General features: G+C 32.1%; 5 protein-coding genes across 11 annotated transcripts; all 5 read right to left on the bottom strand.

The window, feature by feature from the left end:
* Positions 1-25: 25 nt before the first annotated feature.
* Positions 26-3295, bottom strand: LOC103315129 (leucine-rich repeat-containing protein 15). Of its 2 annotated transcripts, none has more exons than XM_064356473.1 (2): positions 3176-3295; positions 26-3128 (listed from the first exon to the last, which is right to left on the bottom strand). In XM_064356473.1, the coding sequence occupies exon 2, from the start codon at positions 3119-3121 to the stop codon at positions 1421-1423; it is 1701 nt and encodes a 566-aa protein (XP_064212543.1). In that variant the 5' UTR covers positions 3122-3128; positions 3176-3295; the 3' UTR covers positions 26-1420. The 2 variants fall into 2 exon arrangements, with proteins under 2 accessions (XP_064212543.1, XP_064212544.1); XM_064356474.1 differs by having other exon boundaries at positions 3184-3286.
* Positions 3296-4284: 989 nt separating this feature from the next.
* On the bottom strand, positions 4285-6453 carry LOC103315156 (toll-like receptor 7). Its single transcript, XM_008203107.3, has 2 exons — positions 6277-6453; positions 4285-6227 (listed from the first exon to the last, which is right to left on the bottom strand). The coding sequence occupies exons 1-2, from the start codon at positions 6285-6287 to the stop codon at positions 4322-4324; spliced, it is 1917 nt and encodes a 638-aa protein (XP_008201329.1). The 5' UTR covers positions 6288-6453; the 3' UTR covers positions 4285-4321.
* Positions 6454-6456: 3 nt separating this feature from the next.
* Positions 6457-8492, bottom strand: LOC103315155 (insulin-like growth factor-binding protein complex acid labile subunit). The gene is made up of 2 exons (XM_008203105.2): positions 8416-8492; positions 6457-8365 (listed from the first exon to the last, which is right to left on the bottom strand). Exons 1-2 carry the CDS (start codon positions 8424-8426, stop codon positions 6490-6492), a joined length of 1887 nt encoding a protein of 628 aa, XP_008201327.1. The 5' UTR covers positions 8427-8492; the 3' UTR covers positions 6457-6489.
* Positions 8493-8603: 111 nt separating this feature from the next.
* LOC107399230 (leucine-rich repeat transmembrane neuronal protein 2-like) lies at positions 8604-10638 on the bottom strand. Its single transcript, XM_015985145.2, has 2 exons — positions 10546-10638; positions 8604-10499 (listed from the first exon to the last, which is right to left on the bottom strand). Exons 1-2 carry the CDS (start codon positions 10554-10556, stop codon positions 8606-8608), a joined length of 1905 nt encoding a protein of 634 aa, XP_015840631.1. The 5' UTR covers positions 10557-10638; the 3' UTR covers positions 8604-8605.
* An 85-nt stretch (positions 10639-10723) lies between these two features.
* On the bottom strand, positions 10724-26593 carry LOC103315157 (uncharacterized). Of its 6 annotated transcripts, none has more exons than XM_015985141.2 (6): positions 26454-26593; positions 24981-25196; positions 19538-19699; positions 16227-16474; positions 11300-13421; positions 10724-11251 (listed from the first exon to the last, which is right to left on the bottom strand). In XM_015985141.2, exons 2-6 carry the CDS (start codon positions 25015-25017, stop codon positions 10794-10796), a joined length of 3027 nt encoding a protein of 1008 aa, XP_015840627.1. In that variant the 5' UTR covers positions 25018-25196; positions 26454-26593; the 3' UTR covers positions 10724-10793. The 6 variants fall into 6 exon arrangements, with proteins under 6 accessions (XP_015840627.1, XP_008201330.1, XP_008201332.1 ...); XM_008203108.3 differs by having other exon boundaries at positions 25502-26583; XM_008203110.3 differs by having other exon boundaries at positions 24981-25117; positions 26454-26583.
* Positions 26594-26806: the final 213 nt, after the last annotated feature.

The raw sequence follows: 26806 nt of genomic DNA, 5'->3' as shown, positions 1-26806 counted from the left end.
AAAAACTGACGAACAGAAAGAAAAGTTTCGTTTCTGATAGTTTATTTGTAGTGATTACATTATTACTGAAGGTTCTTACTTGACTAATAACTAGCTTGTAATTATCGACTATTTAACATATTTGACTTAGTCTACCTTCCAAAACTAACTTCAGTAAAACCTTGCTTAATATAACGGACACCTCTTCACAACGGACATTTTTGTAGAAACTTAACAAAACCTATATTAAAATTTTCACCTCCTATTAGTGGACATCTCTACACAACGGACAATTAGAAATTCCCCTTCGGTGTCTGTTGTTGAGAGGTTTTACTGTACAAACACACAATGTTCGTAGGACAATAATCAACTTCTATACTACGTAGAATAAAAAGCATCAAAACTTAGAAATTATTGTAGATCACTGATTTTTTTAAAAATTAATGATTACCTACATACTTTTTTGTCTTTAATAAAATACCATTTATGGTATATAAATAACATACAAATTTTTTCCATTCCAAAAAAAATTATAATATGTAATTCGTTTATAAACCTTGATAAATAATATACACGGTTATATTTTTTTAGCATATTTAGCGCTTGTTAATTAAATCTAAGAATGGGTTTTTTTAAAATATTAACATTAAAATGAAACTGGACATCGTAAAAGTATTGATTGTTACAATTTTTGAAAACGTGAGAATTAGAAGCTACGGATATCTAAAGGTTGGGATATGAAACGTTTCCGTTCTCGATAATTCCGTTAATGTCGCCAGAGAGCGCAGCTGTTCTATTACCGTCTGAGTTTTCAGAGTTATGAATTTGAAAAAATGGTTGTTTTTGAATAACGGTTAACACGTAGCAAACAAAAAAATACAGGCAGATAGAGCATTAAATTCAATTAAATGCAAAGAAGATAACGCAAAATTATGTTTGAAAAACTTACAAACTTTTACTAATTTGCTTTCTGCTCCATATTTTTCAAAACGCTGGGAATACGGTTTCTGATGCAAGAAAATTATTAAAAAAAGGTGTAGATTTTCTACAAAAAAATTTTTCTTGTAACTTTAATCGTATTCGCAGCGTCTTGAAAAACACAGGCGCATATTTTAAATTTTAAATAATGTTTTTTAAATTTTAGTAGTCAGTTTTTTCAGTCTGTTAAAAGGGCAAAGCTCTACACTTCTGCATTTTTTTTAAGGTATTAGGGAATTAGTTGGATTTAGATTAATTTAAAACGGTTTAACGGTTTAACGCTAGAAGCGCCCTCGTTTTTACTATTTTAAAAAAATAGGATTTTAGGATCTCCTAAGTTATATATTCCTCCGTATTAGAAACTTATATTCACCCTTTTACAGTGAGAAACAATAATTTATTTTCAAAAATTATTTTTAAGAATGTAAATGCTAATTTCGTATTACTGTTACAAATAGTTCAGTTAACACATGAAACAAATCTGGAACTTAAATAAACCATGATAATCAGCTTCAAACCGACTTAAATTTGTTGACTTCTGTTTGTTGTGTTCTGGCGTTTCCTCGTAATCACACGCCACACCATCGACATTAGTTATGTTATACTTCCCCATATCAATAACTTTTTTACCAAACTTGGTGGTAATGTTAATTAAATGTGAACAAGCCCAGCCATTTTCAGCTAAACCAACTTGTTCCACGTTTGGTAATTGTAACAAAATTGTCTCCACAGTGTTGTATTTAACTTTAGTTTTGCTTAAATTTATGATTCTCAAAGCTCGTAAATTATAAAAAGCGTTACTTATTTGTTGTAATTCATTCTCTGATAAATCCAAGTGTTTTAAACTATTCAACCCACCGAAAACACCAATACCTAAAACGGAAATCTTGTTATTTGATAAATCGAGTTCAATTAGCTGACCCAAATTTCTAAACGCCCCTAAGGCAATTTTTTGGATTTGGTTGTGCTCCAAATGGAGGATTTTTAAAAACTTCAAACCTTGTAACGAATCGAAGGCAATTTCTGTTAAATTGTTAAAACTAACAAGCAGTTCGTTTAGTGAAGAGGGTAAGTTTAAAAGATCATTAGTGCATAAATTATTTTTGGCAAGGTTTAGTCTTGTTAGCTTTGTGCTGTTTTTGAAGTGGTTTATTTGTGTTAGTTTATTATTGGTGAGCGAAAGGTGCCACAGTGATGGAAAATAAGTAATGAAAGTGTCGTGAGTTGATTCCAAATTGTTATTATCTAGAAGTAACTCACTTACAGTTGCATTTGTAAATGATAAATCCTTGGTGGATGATATTCCATTCGAGCTCAAGTCCAACGTATTAATAAAGGTGTGTTTCCGCAAATTAAAGAATGCAATTAAATTATTACTGGCATTGACTGTATTCATTGATTTTGGCAAAGTTAAATTATGGAAGCCCCGAAAACGGTTGTTATTTATGAATAAATAATTTAAGTCGTCATTTTCACTGAATATGTTTTCATCCAAGTGATTTAAGTAATTATCGTTTATTCGTAATTCAACTAGTGACCATAAATTATGAAATATCTTACTGTCAAGAGTCACAAGTTTGTTAAAGGATACATCTAAATGGGTTATACGCCAATGATTCGATCTTGGAAATAAATTGGGTGGTAAAACTGAAAGTAAATTATTTTTTAGAATCAGTGTGCCTAAGTATCTATTTTCTAAAAAACTGTTTTCACTTATACTAGTGATGTTATTAAAACTTAAATCTAAGTAAATTAAAAATAAATGCTTAAAATAATAATCTTTTATACTCGAAAGTTTGTTATTTTTCAATGATAGCTTTCCCAAATATTTATCAATTCCCGAAAAAGCGTTGGGTTCAATTTCGTGAATATTTGCGTTATGTATTCTTAAGTCCATCACTGGAAGAGGTCCCAAAGCCCCTGAGGATAAAAGGCGATTGTCTGTGTCACTGATTTCTAACCACTCTATCGTGTCAGACTTGTAATAATCGTAAAATGGTTTGACTTTTGTGTACAGATTCGAAGATATGTTTTCAAACTGACAATGAATGTATTGCTTGCGTTTGACATTTTCTCCTTGGGAATCTGTAACGTTATCAATTCTGCATACACCTGAAGACTTTTCTGTCGTAATGACTAGAATGAACAGAAAAATGAAAAACATGTCCAACCTGGAATTGGCAAATAATTACTACTATCATAAAAACTTTACACTTACTAAAATACAATCTAGTTAAATAAACACAAAATCACAGCAAGTAGGAACGAATGTATAAACTTTATTCTGTTTGGGTTCAATCGTACAAGTTTGCATTTTAAATGTGATAACACTTATCAATTCTTAGAATGCAAAATGATCATCAAAAAAAAACAATATAATTTTGTTCCTCGTTGATACTATATACTATTTTGATTTATTAGGTACTATATGATTTTACACTATTAGAACTATAAATAAATGTTTCCAAAAAAAAACTAGAAAATAATTATTAAGAGTATTTGTTGCAGTTGTACATTGGGTGAAAAATGTAATGTGTTTTTCAGATTTTTTTTGAATTTTGAGCTTAAAAACCAAGCAAAATTCGCCCCTTGAGCGTCTTTAAGGCCTAAACCGATGAAGATAAAAATATGCTCTCGCAAACTTTTTTGTAGAAAATTTAATTTTCTACAGCTTTCTTTTTTAAATTTTTTTATATCTTCAATCGTATTCGCAGAATTTTGAAAAAATGGGATGTAGCGCAAATCGCAAAGGTTCAATTTTAAATAATTTATTTCACATGTTTTTTATGAAAATTTTACTGGTCATTTTTCGTGAGTACGTTAAGAATACAAAGCTTAAAATTTTTGCATTTTTTCTAAGTAATTAGTTAATTGGTTTGATTTAAATTAATTTAAAACGATTTGGCGTCGAGATGGCTCGAAGCGCCCTCATTTTTACTCTGGCGTATTAATTTTGTGGGTGCGATTTTATATCTCGTTGCGTCTCCCAGGTTATAGTTCTCCGTAGTTTAGAGCTTATCCCACCAAAATTTTCCAATCTTGACAAAAGAGATCGTGACAGATCAAAATATTCACACTGAAAATTGTCTCAACACATTAAAGTTATTAGTATTAAAAAACCTTTTCGATAAAGTTTGGAAATTTTTCGTAATCAGCTCGGAACGCAATTTCAATAGTTAAAAAAAAATTGGTTTAAAAGCAATATTGTTGTACTTTTTTGTATAGAAAATGGTTTAGGCCAAAAATGCTTGCGTGTGTGTTTAGAACAACTTTCTTACAATAAATAACCGATGGGAATGTGATCAGGATAAAAAAATAAGGAACTAGTTACAACTTTACAATATTTATTTCCTTACATTTACGTTTAGCAATCGGACACGAGTTGCATTTCCTGTTCACTTTTCGGTCTCTGCCCGATCTTTATCATCCTATTGCTCTTACAAATTAGCACAATAATTGCCAAGTGCATTACCAAAACAACCAACACCAAAATTAATAAAGTATTCCCAGTACTTAACTTTGCATTAAAAGTCGCAAAGTTCCTCGTTTCCAAGTTAACTAAATCGGCTAGATCATCATCGTTATAACTACAAGCAACTCCATCTATATTAGTTACGTTATAATCCCCTGCATCTGCAAGTTTCAATATTCTAAATTTATTAATAAGCTTTGTGAGAAGCGAACAAGACCAGTTATTTTCTGCCAGATCAACGTTCCTCAATGAGAGTGACTGCGAGAGCACATTTTCAACAATCGTGTAACTAACTTTAGTTTTTTTCAAACCAAGCGCTCGCAGAAACCTCAAATTGTGAAAAACTGCACCGTTCAATTGAGTTAATTCATTGTATGATAAATTCAACTCATTCAAACCAAGCAGTCCCGCAAAAACACCCACATCCAGCGACGAAATTTTATTACTCGATAGGTCAATCACTCTCAGATTTTGCAAATCTCTGAAACACCCCAAAGCGAGTTTTGCTATTTTATTGTTACCTAAGTTTAATTTCTGTAAATGCTTTAAGCCCGCGAAAAAGTCAAACGGAATTTGAGCCAAGTTGTTAGAACCAAGGTCCAACTCTTTCAGGTTTGCCAAACTGGTTAAATTTAAGTTGGAATCAAACTTGTTGAAGCTCAGATTCAAATATTCCAATTTTGTTAGAAAATTTAAAAAATCGCCTTTGGTTAAATAATTTCCTGTGAGGTTCAGTTTGGTTAGAACTTTAGTTTGTGCGAATGCGTAACGATCCAATTGTTGTAAATTGTTATAACCGAGAGAGATAGTCTCTAGTACTAAGAAACTTTTGAAAAAGTTTGAGTGGTTGTAGCTAGGATTAATTCCCAAATAGTTCTGGTCCAGGTTCATTTCTTTAATCGTTGCATTTTCAAATGATAAATTTTGCACAGAGGTGATCCCATTTGAGCTCATGTCTAACAAATAGACAACGGCATGGACCCAAAAGCTCATCGATTTGATTAAATTATGGCTTGCATTGAAAACTGTAACTTCACTTGGCAAATTTAATTTATCCAGCGCTTGCAGATTGTTATTATTAACGTAAACATATTTCAAATTCTTCGTATTGTTAAATTCGCATCCTGACAAAATCTTTAAGTTATTGTTATTTAAATAAATAGTGTTTAAGGTTTTAAGATTCGAAACTATCCCATTTTTGATGGTTACGAACTTGTTAAACGACAAATCTAAACTATACAACGACTTGATCTGATCCTTGAACAGATCAGGCGCCAAATCAGTAAGGAAATTATTTTGTAGCGAAAGCATACGCAATTCTGTCAAACCGACAAAACTTTTACTATCTACACTCGCAATGTTGTTATAACTTAGATCCAATTCCTCCAACATCGACAAATTTGCAAAATAAGTTTTCTTCACACTTGTGAGTCGGTTGCACTTTAGCGAAAGTTTCGTTAGATTTGTTAAATTGTTGAAGGCCCCGGGTTGGATTATTTGGACACTGGCGTTGTTAATTCGTAAGTCTAAAAGAGCCGAAACCAGGCTGAAAACTCCTGAAGGTATTTCAGGACTGTTGGTGTCGATGATTTCTAACCACTTTGGCGAATATTTTTCAGCAAGCGGTTTCACTTTTGCGCCCAAGTTGGAAGAAATGGTTTCATTGACACATTGAATGCTATTTTCGGTTCTAGTTGTTTGCACACGGTAATGCCAGGCATGAATAGTTATGAGTTTGCTTGAGATAACACAGGACTGGAGGGTTTCCTGTGCCAGGATAAATAACGAGACTAACGTCCTGAAAAATATTTTGGTACTACACTGAACGATTAATTCAAAAACCTCACCAAAAGTTCATTTTTAAAATCGTTGAGTTTGTGTGTGGTGTACAGTCAACCAACTCAAACTAATTTAGGTCCCGGACTTGATGTCCACATTTTTGATAATTGTTATCACATTTCCGTTTTCTCGTGGTGCAAGCGTTAACACATAATTTTATACTTTGATGATGAAAAAAAACGCTGATCGTTAGAATATATATAAATTTATTTTAAATTGCACTAACACTCGGAAACGAGACGCAACTCTTGATCACTTTCTTGCTTCTGGCCTTTTTTTCTTTTCCAAAACACGGAAATATGTTTAGACGCCAATTGTACGATTAAAACTATCAGTATAAAAATTAATAAAGTGTTTGTGACCCTAAAATCAGGAAAATTCTCTGATGTGTTTACTAATTCCGTGGTATCTTCGACTTGATCATTGCAAGCAACTCCGTGTACATTTGCTGTGTTATAATCCCTTCCACCTAAAAGTCTTACTGAGGCATGTTTTTTTACAAATTTAATCAAAAGGGTGCAAGACCAGTTATTTTCAGCCAAATCTATGTTTATAAGTCCAGGAAAATGCGACATTATGTTTTCGACAACTGTGTAACTCAAACCAGTTTTTCGTAAGTTAAGAACATGCAAATATTTGAAGTTGTGAAAAGTTCCTTCGTTCAACTGAATTAATCCGTTGTGGGACAGATCGAGTTCGGACAAGCGGGTCAATCCCCCAAAAACACCAAGCTCCAAGGATGAAATTTCATTGTTTGATAAATCAAGTATGTACAGCATTTGCAAATCTCTGAAGCAACCTATACTGATTTTTGAAATTTTGTTATGACTCAGATTTAACGTTTGTAAGAACTTCAAACCGCCAAGAAAATTATACCGAATTTGATCCAAGCTATTGAAACTAAAATCAAGGTTTTTCAGGGATATTAAAACACTGAGATTTGTGTTAGAATCAAAGTTGTTGAAGCTAACATTTAGGTATTGCAAATTAGGAAGGAAATTTAAAAAATCACCGTTACGTAAAGAATTTCCTGTGAGATTTAATTTTGTTAAATGTTGATTGTGCGTGAATGAGTTACGACTTAATTGTTGCAAGTTATTATTACTGAGAGAAAGAGTTTCTAATGCTATTAAATTACTGAAAAACGCAGTTTGGTTTACACTTGGATATGTACCAAAGTTGTTTTGATCCAAGTTTAATTGTTTAATTGTTGCATTTTCAAGCTTCAAACCGTTTGCAGACGCAAGTCCATTTGCACTCAAGTCAAGTAAAGAAATTACAACGTATTTGGAAAAACTCATCGACTTGATTAAATTATGACTTACATTTAACAATTCAACTGTATTTGGCAAAGTTAAGTTGGTCAACGATTGCAGTTCATTATTATCAATGTGAATGTGTTTCAATTTTTTCGTGTTAAACACGTCGCTCTCTAAGTGGTTTATTCTATTGTTGTTTAAATATATAGTGTACAAGTCTGTAAGATCAAAAAGTAGTTGCTTTTTAACAGTTAACAACTTGTTAAATGACAAGTCCACAACACGTAGCCAGTAATTCTGGTCTCTAAACAAGTCAGGTGGCAACTCAGCAATAAGATTATTTTGCAAGAAAAGCACACGCAGTCTCGTTAAATTAGCGAAACTTTTGCTGTGAATAGACACAATCTTATTAAAACTTAAATCCAAATCAGTCAACATCGTCAAGTTTTCAAAACAGTTTTCATTCAGAACCTCAATTCTGTTGTATTTTAACGACAGTTGCTTCAAATATCTCAACCCATTGAAAGCTCCCGGTTGGATAGTGCGTACACTGGCGTTGTTAATTCGCAAAGCAGGAAGACTGCGAAGAAGTTTGAACCCATCTGCAGGTATTTCAGGATTATTTCCGTCGATTATTTCTAAAGAATGTGACGGGTGCATTTCAGTGAGTTTCAGCACTTTTTCAGCTAAATCGGAAGAAATGACTTCATTTCGACACTGAATGGCTTCCGTGGTTGGCCAATAGCCGTAATTTGGCCTAGGTGGCCCGATTTTGACCACAACGCACAATGGAATACTTTCTTTAATTAACACAATCAAAAAGAACGTTGTGCAGAATCTAAAAATAGTGATTTTGTGTCGTTGTTTCGAAAAATCAAAATCTCTTACACAGATTTCATTGTGCAATAAACACGAACTAAACAGCAACTTGTTTGACTTGTTGTGATGAATCGACTAAATTTTGCTAAAAGTTATCGCTTTTATCAAATTTGTTCATTTGATAGGAGAATTAAACATCTTGTGGCCCGTGACCTTTAATAATATTTATTTATTATTTATTTACAAAGAAATGAAAACATTAACAATCAACTAGCTGCATTTCTTGTTCATTTTTGTGTTTTTGATTAAGATTTTTCAATTTGTTTGTTCTAAGCTTTAACGGGATATGTTTTAGAACAACCTGTACTAGCAAAATAATAAATATAAAAATTAACAACGTGTTTGTTGTACTAAAATGTGTATCGAATTCAGTAAAGTTCTTTGCTTCTAAATTAACCAAATCTTTAACGTCTTCAACTCCATAATTGCACGCAACTCCATTAACATTAGTTGTGTTATAATCAGCCGTATCTACAAGTCTCACTGACTTATACTTTCTTGTAAATTTTATTAAATCAGAACAGGGCCAGTTATTTTCAGCTAAATCTACAACTATAATCGAGGGAGAATGCGCTACTATGTTTTCAACATCTGTGTATCTAACTGTAGTGTTTCTTAAATTGAGAATATTTAAAAGGGTCAAACTGTGGAAAACTCCATCCTTCAACTGAACTAACTGATTATTAGACAAGTCCAGTTCTCTTAAATAAAGCAATCCTGAAAAAACACCCACATGTAAACACGAAATTTTGTTGTGTGAAAGGTCGAGTTCTAGCGCATTTCCCAGATTCCTAAAACAGCCTAAACCAACTTTTTCAATTTTGTTGTGACTTAGGTTCAAAGTTTGCAAATATTTTTGGGCTGCCAGCAAGTTGAACGAGATTTGTGTCAAATTATTAAAACTTAAATTGATTTCTTTTAGTTTCGTTAAAACGGTAAGGTTTATACTTGAATCAAAGTTATTGAACGCAAGATTCAAGTATTCTAATTTAGGGAGCAACCTTAAAAAGTCACTGTTAGATAAGGAGTTCCCGGTGAGGTTCAAATTAGTTAAATCCTGATTACGTATAAAGGCATTTCGATTAAGTTGGTGAAAATTATTGTTAGCGAGTGATAGACTTTCTATTGCTACGAGATCCCGGAAAAAATCGGAATTTTCCAGTGGATGTATTCCTAGATAATTATTGTCTAAGATTAATTGCTTAATTGTACCATTTTCAAATATTAAACTCTCAGCAGACACGAGACCGTTTGTGGCAAGGTCTAAAAAATCAATTACAACTTGGTTAGAAAAACTCATGGACATGATCAAATTGTGGCTTGCATTTAGAAGCGAAATTGTCGGTGGTAAAGTGAGGTTGTTTAGAGTTTGCAATTTATTATTATGGATGTGGATATTTTTCAATCTTTGCATGTTGTCAAACACTCCATCCAAACTCATTAAGTTGTTATTATTTAAGTAAAAAACCTCCAAAACTTTGAGTCCTGAAACTAACTTATTTTCGATCGTTGTCAACTTGTTAAACGACAGATCTAAAACTTGCAGTCTCAGATTCTGGCCCTTAAACAAGTCAGGTGGTAATTCAGTGAGAAAATTATTCCGCAATGAAAGTACACGCAGTTGTGTTAAACTATCGAAAGTTTTGTTGTGAATACTTGCAATCTTATTAAAACTCAAATCTAAATCTTCCAGCACAGTTAAGTTTGCAAACCAATCTTCCTCCACAAATTCAATTTTGTTGGATTTTAACGACAGTTGCGACAAAAAATTCAGTCCAGTGAAGGCTTCCGGTTGGATAGTTTCCACACTGGCGTTGTTAATACATAATGCTTGGAGGTAGTAAAGTCCGTTGAAAACACCTGCAGGTACGTCAGGACTGTTGGTATCAGTGATTTCTAAGCGCTTTGCTCTCCAGTTGTCAACAAGTGATTTTACTTTTGCAGTTAGTTCGGAGGAAATAACTTCGTTCTGACACTGAATGCATTTGTCTCTTTGCGGCATTCCATAGATGCGTATGCCTGTTATAAAATTCGTGACAAGACAAGTTTGCAGAGTCCCTCTTGTTAAGAATAAAGAGAGGAATGTGACAAAACTAAAAATGTTTTCGTAACGTTCTTCAATTTTTCCGAAAAACTTACCAAAACTTCATTATGGACACGTTCAGTTTTTGCTTCAAGAAGTGCACAGATGGTGTCACTTAGAAACGCGTCCGCACAATTTAAATGATATCAACTTGTTCGTTTAATAGAAAAATTGTTTAATCACAATTGGACGGAGATTATTCTTGTGGGTTGTGAATTAATCAATTTGGGCAAATAATTGCTCGAATCAGGTTTATTAAAGCATAACAATATCTACACAATAAATAATTCGTAAAATAACGCCCCTAATAATGGACATCAAACAGCGTTTTGATGCTTTTCCGCTTTTTACTTTTCGTTTTATTTACAAATAAATTATAACTAATTTTGGTTTTTTCTTGCATTTTGCCCGTGTCTGAATCTCTTGACAGTGAAGCGAGAGAGTCGGCGACTCCGTTTTTATTTGGCGCTCCTTTGAAACTGCCGTTTTTGCCACCGAAAACGTCCTCGTATAAATTATTGACGAAGAACCGATCGGAAACATTTGGTAAATTCAAGCTTCCGCTCCTTACGTTGTAGTTGTTTTTCTTTTGGTGGATTTCGAGAGAGTATCGTCTGTTGATTTCCCGTTTCTTTTCTTTCATCCTGGAATTGTCTTCCAGGTTTTTGAAAAAATTGATCGCTCGCTTAAATTGCGATTTGATAATTTGTTTGCTTGACGATTTTTTTGTCTCTTCTGGTGCTAGTTTAGGTTTCGACATTGCTGCAAAAGTCGGTTAATGCTATTCTGGGTTTTGGCTGGGATACTTACAGTTGGTTTTATCAAAATTCTGGACTCGATCCGATATTGAAGCGAAAAATGATTGCTTTGCTTCGTTTTTGGGCTTAGTGTCCTTTTTGAAAAAATTTAATTTTGTGTTCTGGGTTTTGGGTGGTTGGGGTTCTTCCCCACCCATGTTTTTCAACAACTGTTTTTTGCGTTCTTCAAGTGGTACAAGCGTGCAATCTTCTAGAGAAGTATCGACTGATTTGTTTCTACGGCCATCGTCCACATTGCTTGCTTCTATGACTAGTAAACTATCCACGGACTTAGTCGTTTCATTTTTAGTTTCCTTATTGTCATCGTTTTGGAAATAGTTATTAAAAAGTTTTTTGGTAGACGTAGCACCACTTTTCTTTCTACTTTGAACATTAGTCTCTGAATTCGCTAAACTAACACTACTAGAACTCCGAGAAGACAACCGCTCCCAATAATCCTTCCTAGCCCTGAACGTATTTTCCTCAAAATTGGAATCGAGCGATGCCATGTTAGGCAGACTAACGGTTGAAGTTAACGAATCAGACAAACTGTTCTTGCGAGACTGCCGAAGACTGCTTAAGACGTTCATTACACTTAATTCCCTAAAAGCTGAGTTTGAAGAATCCTCGTTTTCAGTCGTAGAAAACGTAGTGTCGCAATCTGGAACACTAACACTGTCTTGTTTCGCCAAAATTTTGCGTTTTTCGGCCAAGGTAAGTTGGTTCAAACTACTTTTTTCAACTTCGGGGTCAATATGATCGGAGCATATTGAGGAAGTGGTTTTGAGGGAATCAACAGAGGGGTTGCTTCTGGTCGAATTTTTGGGGGATATTTCCAGACAAATCTTGCTCTTGATGCGTTTTATCGAACCAGTTTTGGGAGAATTGTTATTTTCGTCTTCTTCTGACTCCTGCTTCAGCAATTTGCTTGGTAGGATTTTTTCCAGCATTTCTTGACTGCTAGTAGAGTTGACAATGTTTTTCAAGTATTTTGCCGATTCGATTAGATTAGTGTCCAGTTTGGGGTCAATTTTTTCTTCTAGTTCATTATAGTCAACTTCGTCGTAATCGTTTTGTAATAAATTGACGAGTTCCGTTTTAGCTTCTTCGCAATTTTTTACAACTTTGTGGCGAGAGTCTACTTTTACGTTGACTTCATTTGAGTCGATAATTTGCGGTACTTCTGATTTTAATTTCTCTGCGATGGTTTTTATCTCTTGGAGGGCATATTTGTTGTCGCGTTCGTCTTGGACTGCATTGATCTCCTCGATGATGTCTTCCAACGTGCAGTTGATTTCAGTTTTCAATATTTCGTCGTTCTTTTTGGTGATTGCGGTGATTGTGAGGTCATCGGATTCGCTTTCTGTTGAACTTCCGGAATCTCTAAGTTGGAATTGTGACACTCTGTCATTGTCGATACAAATTTTTTCATCAACACAATCAATCACTTTTGAGAGTATTTTTCTTTTGGTGAATGTGATTTTTTCGTCGACATGCTCGCTCTCCGTTTCAAAGCTGTCCCTTTTACCCGATGTATTATTAATCACTTGAACAATGTAAGGGGAGCCTCTGAGTAACTCTCCATCAGAAATTAAATTAATCTCGTATATACCACTGTTGTTGGGGATATAAGTAATTTTCGCTCTATCAATTTCCATTTCAATTTGTATAGGAATGTCGTTGCTTTCGCCCTTATCCTCCGCAGTGCTAATCAGCGAAGTGAAATCGAGAGAGATAGTTTTGAGAAAGGACTTTTGTTCCTCGTTTTTAAAGGGCAATGTTTTAGTGGCTTCGAGTTGATCTTTCAACACGTTGACAACGGGTATTGTTTTTAGGTTGTGAAAAGGCAAGATTGTTGCTTTGCCTTGTGTGCCGTACGGCCCTCTGATATACATTAACACATTGCTGCGTTTTTTTGTAGTCGCGTTTGAATATACGTAGAAGACGGTTTTTCGGTGCTGCTCACTGGTGCACAAACCCATTCCTCGGGCAACATATTGAGATGAAAACTTGCGGTCTTCGCCGTCCTTTGTGGGCCATCGGTTGATGGCTTCCTGCAGCTTATGTAAATAATTAATAAAGTTTCTTTCTTGATTTATTGTTAATTCGCCGGAGAGCTCGTCCTCGGTGAACACCTGCAAAAAGCACACGTTCAACTCCAGAGTGTTTGTTCTATCGAGATACAAAATTATTGCAGAAGCAATTAAAGGTTTAGGTTAAAAAAACTCAAAACTAATTTATTGCATCATCTTTTGAGCGTAATTTTACGTCTATAGAAACCCATATTTAAAGCTTTTTCAGGATCTAAAATTGTTCAATAATTTTTACGGTTTTTTGAATCGATTTAAAAACGTTTTATGAAATTTTCTATGTCTCTGGAACATTCAAAACTGAAAAGACGTTAATTGGTAATTGCCCCGATTTTGAAGTTTTCGATTTCTGTTCAGATTTTGGTCGACTGCCTTTAACAACTTAAAAAAATTGTTTTTTTTTCAAACTCGATCCAAGAAACGTCTTATACAATTTTCTATATCGCTATTCTAGGAGACAGAAGTGCAGAAAATGTTATTTAAAACTGCAAAGCGTCAATTGAATCGGTCTTATTTTATATTTTTTTATAGTATCTCTTTCTATTTTGTTGAAAAGTTTTGCTGTAATTAGTAATAAATTTTTTCAGATTACCTTTATGGATTTTCCCTAGTTAGATTTTCTTTAGTTATTTTTTAATATAACTTCTCGTGATTTCTTTATTTTTTTTCTGGTTTTTGCGATTTTGTACAACGATTTCTTTTTTATATCGTGTTTTATACCCAATTCCAACAAAATTGGTTTTTGAAAAATGAAAAATCAAACAAATTATCTAATTAATGATCAAAACACCGAGTTGCTCCGGGTTCCGGTTCCAGTTACAGAGACATTTTTATTTTTTTAAAGAAAATTGTTATCTCAAAAGTTCTATAGTAAATTGATTTGTTTATTTGAGTTCTACGGTTCCTTTTCCGAGTAGAGCATTAAGTCTTACTAGTTATATGGTTTAAATTTTAGACATTTTCTCAGAAATTATTTATTGTAGAGTTTCAGCCTACGAACATTGTATTCAGTACATGATTTTAGGTCAGAAATCCATTCTTTCAAATGTTCTTGCGATCTAAACTTGATCGAATAAAATACCACCGACCTAACCTTTGGAAACTCCCGAAAAATATTATTTTTTGATCTTGTACTTTCCAAGTTAGAACAGTGTGCGATCATTTAGTCACTTTTTGTGTTGGAAGAGTAATATTTTTTCTTTAAGAGCCATAGATACAACCCCTGATGTCTCACCTAAAATTATTTTCAAATATACAAGGTGCTTCCGAAATTAGCTACAACAGAAATTTATGCTTTTTTAGATGGAGCACCCTATATTTTTTGCATTTTTGTATATTTTTTTAAAACTAAAAATTTTTTGAAAGTGTTTTGAAATAATTTCCTTTTTTTTAACAAAAACACGCTCTCTTTAAAAATGTATTGCTTAAGAATTAAGATTTCTAGAAAAGTGGGACTTTTACCACTTTAAAAAAGAATGAAGAAACTTAAATCAATACCAGTTGATTAACGCATTGCAATTAAGAACGTTGAAAACTTATGTAGTTTGTTAAAAGTTAAATGGGACACCTTATTTTTTGTTTTTGCTTCACGAAGATTATTGAATTGTCTATCTAAAAAGATAAAGTTTCAAATGCCTAAAGTTAATAATTAAAAAGATATTGGACATTAAGATTTAATTTCAGCAACAATGCAGATTATTCATAAGCGTTACTGATAAGTTAGTTAACCATAGTAGTACCATAACTATTGCAAAAATTTTAAAATTCTTATTTCACAATAAAAATGACGAATAATGGCCTAAGGGCAACATTAAAAATATTATAAGCTGAAAATTTCACTTTTCAACTACAGAAACAATAATTAATATTTTTTTACGATTTATTAATGTTTAAAGTTAAATAAAAAAGTAAGAGACACTTAACTGTTATTGCTTGTAGATAGACAATTTAATGATCTATTAGAAGCAAAAATAAAAATAAAAAGTTTTATTTAAAATTTTTAAGTTATTTAACTTTTAACAATCCTTTAATTTTTTATATTTTTGGCAGATTTCGTAAACTCATAATTTTGGTTCAGTTTACAGACGCAAATATATATTTCCACAAAAAATATACTCAGTGTCAATAGAAGCCTTTATTTATTTCAGAATACAAATTTAAAAACAAATCAATCAACTACTGTTTTAGTTGCTTTCTACAAATTGATCAAGAGTTCCTTGTACATACTTTTAAATGTCTGATTCTGATTTTGAATTCCATTTCAGTCATTTTACAAAACTGGAGTGTTTCCCATACATTACCGTAATAATTGTGATATTCATTTTTAAACAAAAAATCCATTTTTTAGTTTTAATTGGGCTTGGGGAAAATTTAATAAACCGAAAAAAAGTGATGTAAAAGTGAGATAAAGCAGAAAACCGTCGTAGCTGCGAACATTCGATGGTGGTGATGGCAGATGTCGCTTCTCTACACTTTGTGGCTTACACTCAAATAAATTTACTAATAAATGTAGCTATAATTGGGTTCGTTGCTACAAAGGAATACTATACGGCAAAATTCGATACGTACCTCGACATAACTGAGATATTTAGAGCCAAGAACATACACTAGTAATTATAGAAAAAAAGATAAAAAACATTTCCTGATGTTAAATATTTTTTCGTATGATTGTTGGCTTTGTTGCGTTATTGTGCATTTGCTGTTCTGCATTGAAGTGGCATTTGACATGAATAGGAATTATAATCTTTGCATGCATTTGTGTTCGAGAGTTTTACATGACGAATGTATTTCGTAAGACACGAGTTTAGAAATAATTAGTTATTACATTACGGGTGTATTCTATGCAATTACCGGAACTAATCCCAAGTATTTGTATGCAAGAGCTTGTGCGTGGAGCGGCGGTTTCCTCCAATGTCTGTGCGGATTCGGACACGCCCCCGGAACAACCGAATTGATGAGTGTGCACAAAAGAGACCCATCTTTCCATAATTCAGGGATGCCACTAGATAAAGTCCTTGCTTGTGACGACCACGTCGAAGGCAATCTATCGCTGGCCCATTTCAACAATTTCTCCCTTTTACTGAGCGAGGGGCAGTAAACTGGAACGAAAAAGAAAAAAGAATGGATAAATATATCTGGAGCTAATTGAAATGTGATGGTCTTTTTTCGCCAATCCCCAATTCCAGCTACATCCTTGTTTACTAATTCGAAATTTATGACGTGAGCGTTTTATCATTAGTTCCGAAATTATTAATCAAGCACAGCCACGCCTATCCATTTCTGCTTAAATTGGAAGTTTGTAGGTAAACATCGCTCAAAACTGCATCAATTAACCAAAACCGAACCGCGTTCTCTCCCTTTCTGGGATGATGTAGTAATTTGTTTGAAGGGTCTGCTCCGGAAATTCGATATAAAAACGGAAAACATATGCAATTCAACCGTAAATACAAAGCTCAACCAACTTTTCTGTCCAGTGAAGACAAAAGGCCGCGTTTAGAAGGCGGCTAATATCCGGAAACAGATCAAAAAGATATATCCTGAGTAAGTGAGGCAGGAGAAATGTACAGATGCGACTCAATCATCTGAGCTGATGTGATATAATACTCTCTTTTAACACAGCTTTCTTTCAAACCGAATCAAACGTGTTTGTGTGGTTGACAGTGCGTTTTTTCATAGATACAAGCTTGCAAAAATGATTAAATAACAATTTGAATTTTCCAAGCAATTGCGGTTTTAAATAAAACAGCCGTTTCAGCAAAAACTGCTCAATTTTAGAGTCAGGCTTGTTTTGTGGCGCTTTTTCCTAATAATAATGTAAAATTCATACTAGCACATCAAATAATTGCGTGAAAATCACGGCAATAGCTAGGAACAGTGCACTATTCTGTATTAATCGTTTTTCACGCCTCAGTTCTCCCTTTTCTTCGAAACATAATGTCATAAACGCAAATAACATGCACCATTCTGGTCGGAATAATCTTGAGACCTGTGTTCCATTAAAATTTTAGTTCGCGTTTAATCTATTATGCACTTAAACGAGCACAGAATTATTCATGACTATTCAGAATTATTCAATGTTCCCTTGACTTTTTTTTGACAAATGAACAGCTTTTTGGGTGTAAATATATAAAGGAATGATGTGCACAATTTTAAAAAATCATCATAAACACTTGATTGTCATGTAAAGTTTTCTGCTGAATTTAAATCAGAAGTTCGTTTTTAGGTTTGAATTTGTTTTAATTCTGAAAAAGGCGTTTTAGCAAAAAATTTACAAAATATTTTGCTTTTACATCCTCGTGTTTTCTTCTGGATAAAGCTAGTAACTGATTTTTTTTTCAAAAAAATTTTCTGCAGAAAGCAGATTTTTACGAAGTGAGACTGAGTTGATAGAGGGAAACCGAAAAAATTATATTTTTTTGTAACGTTGCATATTTGTGTATTTATAGTAAAATTTTCGAGATGCAAGTAGGTTTTTTTATTTTAAAAGTAAAGCTAATATATACTTCAAATATATTTTTGGTGAACTCAGCAAGTTATCAAAATTTACAATTACTGCAAAATGCGCTCGAAGTGAAATATAATAATAATAATAATAACAATAGTAATAATAATAAAAAAAGGTCTTTACTTAAAAAAAATAATATAATAATAATTATTATTATTACTTTAAATAAATATAAATTCTTAACCTACTTAATAACGAAAACCAAAAAAAACACTGTTAGTCTCTCAGGAACAAAAGCAACAAGAAAGGATTTTTTAAAAATATATTCTTTATTTAAAAAAATAATAACAATAAAAATAAAAAATATAATTTTAAAGAATACACTTTAAATAAAAATAAATTCTTAAATTACTTAATAACCGAAAAAAACCACTCCTACTCTCTCAGGAACTAATGCAACAAGAAAGAATACTTTAAAAAAAGAAAAAGTTAAATCATTTTACTCTTGAATGTAAATATTGAATTTATAGAATTAAAAATATAAGTCAAAAAATAGTTTGGAATGAAATTTCGTAATTTAATCCTATTTCCTTTTTTTTTGGTTTTACATATCACAAAAATGTTCCTATGAGATTAACGATGTTAGGGCGTTGATTTTATGTACAATTACAAAAACCATAATGAGTTGAAACGTTAACGAATTTTGAAGTTTTTTTTTTATTTACTATGAAATGTGTTAACTTTCATTTTCTATAATATCAAAGATAACTTTGTGGCCATAAGACAATTTTTATTTTTTATTGTTCAATTTAAATAGCTTTTGTACGGTGAAAACATTTTTTTATACCATTTGGTTAACATTAAAAACTGCGACATCTAAAATTGACGCATTGTGTAAATGCCTTTTAAAATTTGACAAAATTTGTCAAGAATCTAAGGCATTTGAAGCTCTTTGAACCTAAAAGAGATGTAAAATACAATCTATTATTTACGAATAATTTTTTGTAAATGAAGACAACATTAAACATCTGAACATTAACTTAATGTTTCTGGCAATATGTCACCATTTTTATAACCACAATAGCCTTAATTCTATATAAACTTTTTTGTTTTTTACAATCGTCATGCTTGTCCATAAATGTATAGTAAAGAAAATACGTTGAAAATGCAAAAATCTATGATTTTTTTTTAAAGCTGTACTTACATATCAATTATCATTTCTTTAGTTTTAACCACTCTAAGCTCTATTAATTTGAATAATATCAAACAAAGTTAAGAGAACATTTTTATGTTTGATCTTTAATACTAATTTAAAGCTTTTTTTCTAGCTGTTTCCGATTTTGAATAATGTTTAAAAAAACTTTAGTTTTTTTTATTCCTTCTTAAGGGTTGATTTACAAAGTTCTTTGACTAAATATTGTTATGTACATTTTATACAAAGTTATACATAAAACATATCAGTAATCATCTCATTACTTGTAACCGCTCTAAATCTTGTTTTTACACCAACTCAAAAATGGTAGTTTATCCTCAACATTTAAATTTATAAATGTATTTAATTAGCTTTCTAATATTTTTTTTGTTACTATCAGTTATTAACCACTATTGTCACGCATTTAAGTTATTTTTTAAAGAGGTACAAAAAGCAATACTGCCTTGGTGGAAATGGAGTTTCTCGTAGCAGAGTCCCAACAGCATTGCACATTATCATATTTACCAGCTACGCAGCTCCTGTCCAGCTGAAGCAGCAACTTGGCAAAAATCCCCCTCTGTCCCCAGAGTAAAGCGAGTCCGGCCACTGGCAGCAGGACGTGGAGGAAAAGGGAGAAACCCTTCCAGGGCTGGTCTTCGACGTTCTTGACCTCATCGCGAGCATTTTCTGCAAAATTGATGAATGAACGGACGAATTTTTCGTCGCAACGTTAATTTTATTAAGCCGGTGTTACATCACATTAAAGCTTTAAATCTCAAAGTACACAACAGTTTCTTTGTTTAGAAAACCCGCATAATTTATACGAAATCCTGGCTCCCGCAGAATGCCTGCTACAAACACCGGCCAATTATAAAAGCGGCTGACACTAAATCAACAGGACAAGTTTAGAGATGAGAGCGGGTTAATTACAGACGTGCTTTAGGATGACACCTATAAATTATCTTACACTTTTCACCAAATACTGCGGATTTAAGGACGATCTGAGAGATTTACTGTGAATGGGAATCTTACGACGGGTCTTTAATGCGAAACGCCAGGGTCAATTCAACTTTCAACTCCTGCAAAATTGGATGTTCAAGCAAATGCCGTATCTTGGAAATTGACAAGGCAACGCTTTTACATCAAAATACCACCAACAATTTAGTATTAAAACTTTTTTTATAACAAAAACTTTTATAAGTTATAAGTTATAAAGAACCTTTTTAGTTACAAGTATTGTTATTGGTTTCTAAAACGAGTTTTCTATTGGTTCTAGTCGCGAAATCAAACCTCTTGTTTAGTGGAGACATAGAGTGACCCAAAAGTGTGACATCTTAAGAGTATATGTTAGGTATTATTTTCTGTGCCTTTTTAGTAACTTACACATTCCTAAAAAAAGTCAAATCGGTTTCGAGATTAACGACAATTTATATAATAGTTGTTTATTATAGAAGATAATAAAGAAATCCACGAGTAAAAAGGTTACGTTCAAGTATTTTACAGGTAGATTATTATCTTAAACTTCAACTATAAGAGGAAAAAGTTATTGTTCAGCCTTCAAATTATTATGTAGGAATTTGTAAACTTATTTGAAATAAATAAATATAACTCTTGCGGTTAAAGTGATATTTTATCCACTCAAAAAAGTTAATAAAAAGAAAAACTCCGAATGTGTTAGGATTTAGGATGGGGATGTAATAAGCAAAAATGTTCATATTAATATTGCATCGAGTGATATAAAAATAAACAGGTGTTTCATTTAAAATAACACAAAAAAAGTTTTGAAATTTAAAAAGTTTAACAGTAAATTGTGCACACTTTCGAGTACTATAGATCAATGAAATTTAATTAATAAGACTGTTACCGTGTCTAGTAATAAAATGTTATGAATAAGGCACTTTTTGTAGACGAACTGATCGCTATCGTAAATATTTTCGGACCACCCTTGTCAAAACATTTTATTGTGAAGGTTGCTTATCTTTAACACAATTATCTCTTGTAAAATTTTTTGATGCACAAAGAAAACTATGCGGCACATTTTACTATAATTTGATGAGTCTATTGATGAGTCAATTATTATTATTAAATAGTAGAGTATAAAATGTTACTTCTGGGCCAGAACATTTGGTGTCTTAAAAAACAAGTCAGAACCTTACAAATTTAGCTGTTTGCCCAAAAGCAAACAACCGAATATGGCCTAAAACCTCTCAAAAATCATTAATTTTTATCCACTCCAAAAGTTCCCAAATATATGTAGGCCACCAAAAATTGGGCACACGAAAAACAGGGTAAAATCCTACAAATACACTCTAAAAAACTAACAAAATACCTTGTTTTTACACACCCGAAAATGGCTTTTTACTTCTGGGCCAGGACATTTGGCGTCTTAAAAATCAAGGTAGAATCTTACAAATTTAACTGTTTTCCCAAAAGTCAACAACTAAAAAAGGCCTAAGATCACTCAAAATGCATTCATTTTTATCCACCCCAAAAGTATCCAAATATGTGTAGACCACCAAAATTTGGGCACATGAAAAAACAGGGTAGACTGTTTTTTCATGTGCCCAATTTTTGGGAAAACAGTCAAATTTGTAAGATTCTACCTTGATTTTTATGACGCCAAATGTCCTGGCCCAGAAGTAACATTTTAGACTCTACTTTAAATGATAAGAACTCGGTAAAGAAAGTCGTAAAATATTTACTAACCCGCTTCATCATTTAACCCTATCTTTTAAGGTGCTTCTAAACTGTAATAAAAACTAATGTTTTTTTTTTAAATCTTATTTTTAAATTTTTATTTGTGATATGTAGATAATACTAATGGTTTTACGCTAAACCTTTTGACCTGACCTGACCTGACCAAGTTTTTTACGAGAATATGCACTTTTTAGGTAAATTATTTAGATAAATAACTTAAACTTCGCATTTAATAACTTCACATTTTAATCATTAATGTTGAAAAAATGAAAAATTTGGTTTAATACATATTATTAATCGTTTACAATTGTTCACAAAATATGTAGTTTTAGGACCGGTTTACAAAAAGTCAAAATTAAACTAATTCAAATTAAGTCGTTTTAAAACAAGCTACGATATTTTAAATTTAGCTTTTAACACCGTCTGCACTATTGTAAAATTATTGATAAAATCGATAAATATTAACACACAAAAAATTGTTTATCTTCTCCTCATTAATCTCCTTTGTGAAGTTATCTTATTATCTAGGTTTAATGAATTTTGCTCTCGTTTGAAAAAATTGTTTATCCCGTCTGGCGTAAAATGAAGCAAGTTCGCATATACCTACCTACCCTCGTTAACTTGAGATTATTATTCTTTCAATTTTTTACGGGCCGTTGCTGTAAAGCTACTCCGCCATATATTTTTTATAAGCTGACAATTTTCTTCATGTAATTTCAGAAGGCTTTTTCATTTTATAACGCAAATTAGCACTTTGAAAAAACGACTCCTAAAAGACATTGTTTTTAGCATAATGTGCACGCGCTTTATTTGACTCCAAAATAAATATTGGATAAGATGATGGAGAGGATAAAGGATACGAAATATGAAAATATTTAACAACGTAATTTGCGGTAGCAATTTTCGCTTTTGTGTTATTGTAGGCAAGGCTTTACATTATGTAAACGATTAGGGGAAGATTTTTAAAAACCAATTTTTTAATTAGTTCGTCATCATAGTGTTCCCCCACCTGTCAAATCGTTTCATAATTATTCACACCGTTATTCACTTTCGGAAACTTCGTCACCTAAGGAAAGTTTTGTGCATTCCAAACAATGCATAGCACGTATCTTGCCACTCGAAAGTGCTCAAATGCCGCTATAAATTTGCCCGGTATTTTATGGAGATATCAGTTGTTTGATTGTTTGTGTTTGGCAGTAAAATATTGCGAAAATTAATTCAGCGATTCCGTATGTGGACGAATTGTTTACTTAATTTAGAACACGTACCATGTCTTTTTCTGCTCATATTTAAACGTCTGTTTCACTGTGGTCACAAATTAACTATTGAAATTATCGGAAAACACCGTCCCCATTTGGGTAGATATTTCTAGATAAATAACAAAAGTGTCATTGTTTACAATCAAACTAAATTTTTGTGTTTTTCTAGAGCACCGGATCTCGAGTGGAATTTATTTCTTATCTACGATCTGCACGTATTTTCAACAATCTTAATTATTTGATTCATACATTTGTAATAGCAATTATCACACCAAGGTACAGTGCACTCATTATTTTCGCATTTATTTGATCTCGCCGCTAACGCTCGAGCTTGCTTGTTATTGTAAAACAAATATACACGTATAAACAAATCTTAAATTTTTCCAAACAATCATTAATTGTTTTGTTATTAGCAGAGTTCGGATTTTTTGAAAGTTGAAAACGTTATTAAGGTGTCAAAAATGGTTGAACAAAAACAAAAATTAGGTGTTAAAATTGGGTACTTTAGAATACACTTTTTATTAATTCCTACTACAAAACAATAAAAACAATTTTTTTTGCAATAAATGGTCAGTTACTCATTTCTGGGACAAATGAGACACTAGTGAGTGGTTTTAAGGCCGGACTTGCTCACAATACAAGCCTACGCCTTAGATGCGATAAAATGATCGATTCTGCTTAGTTTTTGAAATAATTTGATGATTTTTTTAACAAAAACACACTTTTTAAATTTATTACACCGAAGCTAAGAATCATTAAATAAAAATGAATAAATTTTTAAAATTATATTTAACAATTGCGAACATAGCTATTTTGACACTTTTGCGTAAATTATTTTTTTATTTCAAAATCAAGGCTGTATTTAGTATACACTTAGAGTATTTCCAAAAATTAAAAGTTTAAACACTTACAAAGGAACTTTAACGCTGAGAAAATAAAAAGAAATTCTGAAAAACTAAGCGCTTGAAAAAGTGAGAATCTAAAAAAACTTTAGATTTAGAAAAGAAAAATACTAATAAGATGAAACATTAAATTCTGAATATAAAGACTGGAAAGCTAAAAAACCTAAGAACCGTAATAAAATATCTAAAAAACAGCGAGATCAAAATTCTGTAAACCTAAGTAAAACAAGACATAATAAGAAGTTAGTAAATTTACGAAAAACTGAAAAATTGAGGAAATGAATAATATGAAATACGATGGGGAAATTAAAAAACTAAAAAGCCGAAATACTTATAGCCTGAAAAACAAACAATTTATAGATGCAAAATAAAGTAATGTAATTATTTTAGACTAATTAATACTAATAAAAAAATTGAAAAAAATATCTTATTTTAAAATATGGAGCTTAAACATAACTGTTAGATCTTTAAGACTCTTTAAATAAGGTGTTACATATTTCATATTTGTTGTGTTAAAAACACAACAAATTTGTTTCGAGTTTTAATAAATACCCTTAAAAATTTAATGTTAGGAAAGTTAAAATCCGGTCTCTAGTTATTAGTGTCCACATTTCACCAATTTTAAACAAAATTTAGATACGAGTGCATTATAATACATGAACGAGTTTTAATTAAATTAGCCGCTTAGTTGATGCTTTTTCTTGTAGGGTTTCAATTGCATTAAACAAAATCAATTTTTCTTCCAATTTAACTTGGAACAAATTGTTCTGTAAAATTTTAGTACGCACTTTCTTGCTGTCATCAGACTTTTAACAGTCAATGAACTTCAAATGAAAGGAGTAAATAGACAGTTTGAAGTTTAATCGTTCAGCTTTTATGTTTTACAGATTTTATTTTAATGTGACAGTCCTACTAGCGTTGGCTGAATTTCAGTCTCTGGAAAATATTACTAAAGGATAATCACCGCCTCCAGGGACGCAATTATAATTTGAGCAATTTTGTGTTTCATCATGTTCTTTAAGCGATGTTAAGTAGCACTGAGAAATTTTCCAGATAGGGATCTTATCTGGCAAAATATTTATAGTAGATAAAAAATGTCTCAAAACTTACCGATGCTGGTGATCATCCAAAAAACGATCGGTATCATAACTACAGCAGACTAACACTTTGCACTTAGTATACACACTGTTTGTTCAGCGATGTTTGCTTTATCACATGTTTGTGGAACACATGAACGTGAACAAATTCTAGGATAGACTAAATGTTTTTAATAACAGCGCAGCGAAAATAAAGGAGAATATAACACGACGGAGGTATGAGCACATTCTAAAAAGACATGCTACAATAAGTCGAAAATGCAACAGATATCTGGCTTCCTCGTTAGTGCTTAAAGAGCATGAAGAACTTTCTAAGTCCGCGATAATTTTCTTTCACGTATTAAAATCTGTACGAATAAATATTCATAAAAACTTGACCCAAATCTTGCCCACAATAACCAATTATGTATCGTGAACATTTATCGAAAATTAGCAATTTAAAAAAGCCCCACAGCTAAATAGCACCCGGCGAAAGCGGAAAGGAATAGAAATTTTTAATTGCACATTTTGCACCGCACACGGTGATTACCATACCTTCGATCATCATTGCATAATCGAGAGAAATTGACGATCATACGAGAAATAAGACCAAAAATTGGATTAGCAAAGCTGTGAGTGATTATGAAAAAACGAACGAAAATTATACAACTTTGTCAATTGAATTTAGCGCGTTAGTTAATTACAATCCTGAAAGCACTTTGATGTAAAGCTTCTAAATACATCAAGCAATTTCTTTTTCATTTAATTAAGTCTGAAGGAAAATTGATGAAATACACACCCAAACCCAACACACGATTTTTTCCTTGAATTATCAGTTTTATGTTTGCCTCTCCTGTCACAACTTGGGCGAGAAAGTACTTCATTAACACCTTTTTATTAGCGATACTTTATTAATAAATAAAACAACCATTGAGAACCTACTAATTAATTGTTTAATTGGTGTCGTATAATTGCTATTTTATTTATTTGGAAAAGAGGTTAATGGTGAAATCGTAATCGTTGGCTCAAAAATAATAACACGTTTGAATTTATCATTATATTTTAAAAAAATTCTAGCGGCCTTCTTAAAAACCATTATAAAGTTCAATCGAATGCAATGACACTTGTAATCGTAATTTGTTTGTTTGAGTGCAGTTTTTAATTGGTGGCTTGAAGGTCAATGTACATGGTCAATGCAATTTATTTCTTAGACAATGAAAATTTTACGATATGTGCACAATGACGCAATTAAGGTGAAAATCGTCTATTCATGAAATATTGCAAAGCGATTTAAAATAATTAACGATTAAGCGGCTGGTTCGTTATTTTCTAACTGTACAGGTCTTCAAGGTGATTAACAGTGATTAAAATGTTGATTAAAGTGTGCCTAAAAAGTTATAATAACTGAGGTTAAAGACAGAAAATTACAGGATATTAAAAAATGAATCTGAAAGTGGTACGTCCAAGATCATTAATTTACTGAAAGGAATTTAGAAACACATCATACATGCGCTGTCTTAATGAGGAAGCCTGTTCTGAAGCAAAATATTAAATTTAAAAAATGTTTCACATCACTCCGCTATTTCACACTCAACACTGGAACACTTGTGTATAATAAGTAGGTGTTTGTGGGTTGACGATTTAACCTATAGACTTTGGATAAAATTTATAACTACAATTACACACAGTTCTAATTTAAAATTTCAACTCACTTGAAAACACTTTATGCAAGATGCTGAATTGAAATGACCATGTAGCCAAATTCAAATTAACGTGATTGTAATTGTGTTTGCTACTGAGTTTGGCCTTTTATAGGATCAATTTACAACCGCAAACACACCTAAGCTGTTATTGAAGTTT

This window comes from Tribolium castaneum, chromosome 4, assembly GCF_031307605.1.
Source record: "Tribolium castaneum strain GA2 chromosome 4, icTriCast1.1, whole genome shotgun sequence".
In the NCBI taxonomy this organism is placed as follows: Eukaryota; Metazoa; Arthropoda; class Insecta; order Coleoptera; family Tenebrionidae; genus Tribolium; species Tribolium castaneum.
This window is presented reverse-complemented; position numbering and strand designations above follow the sequence as displayed.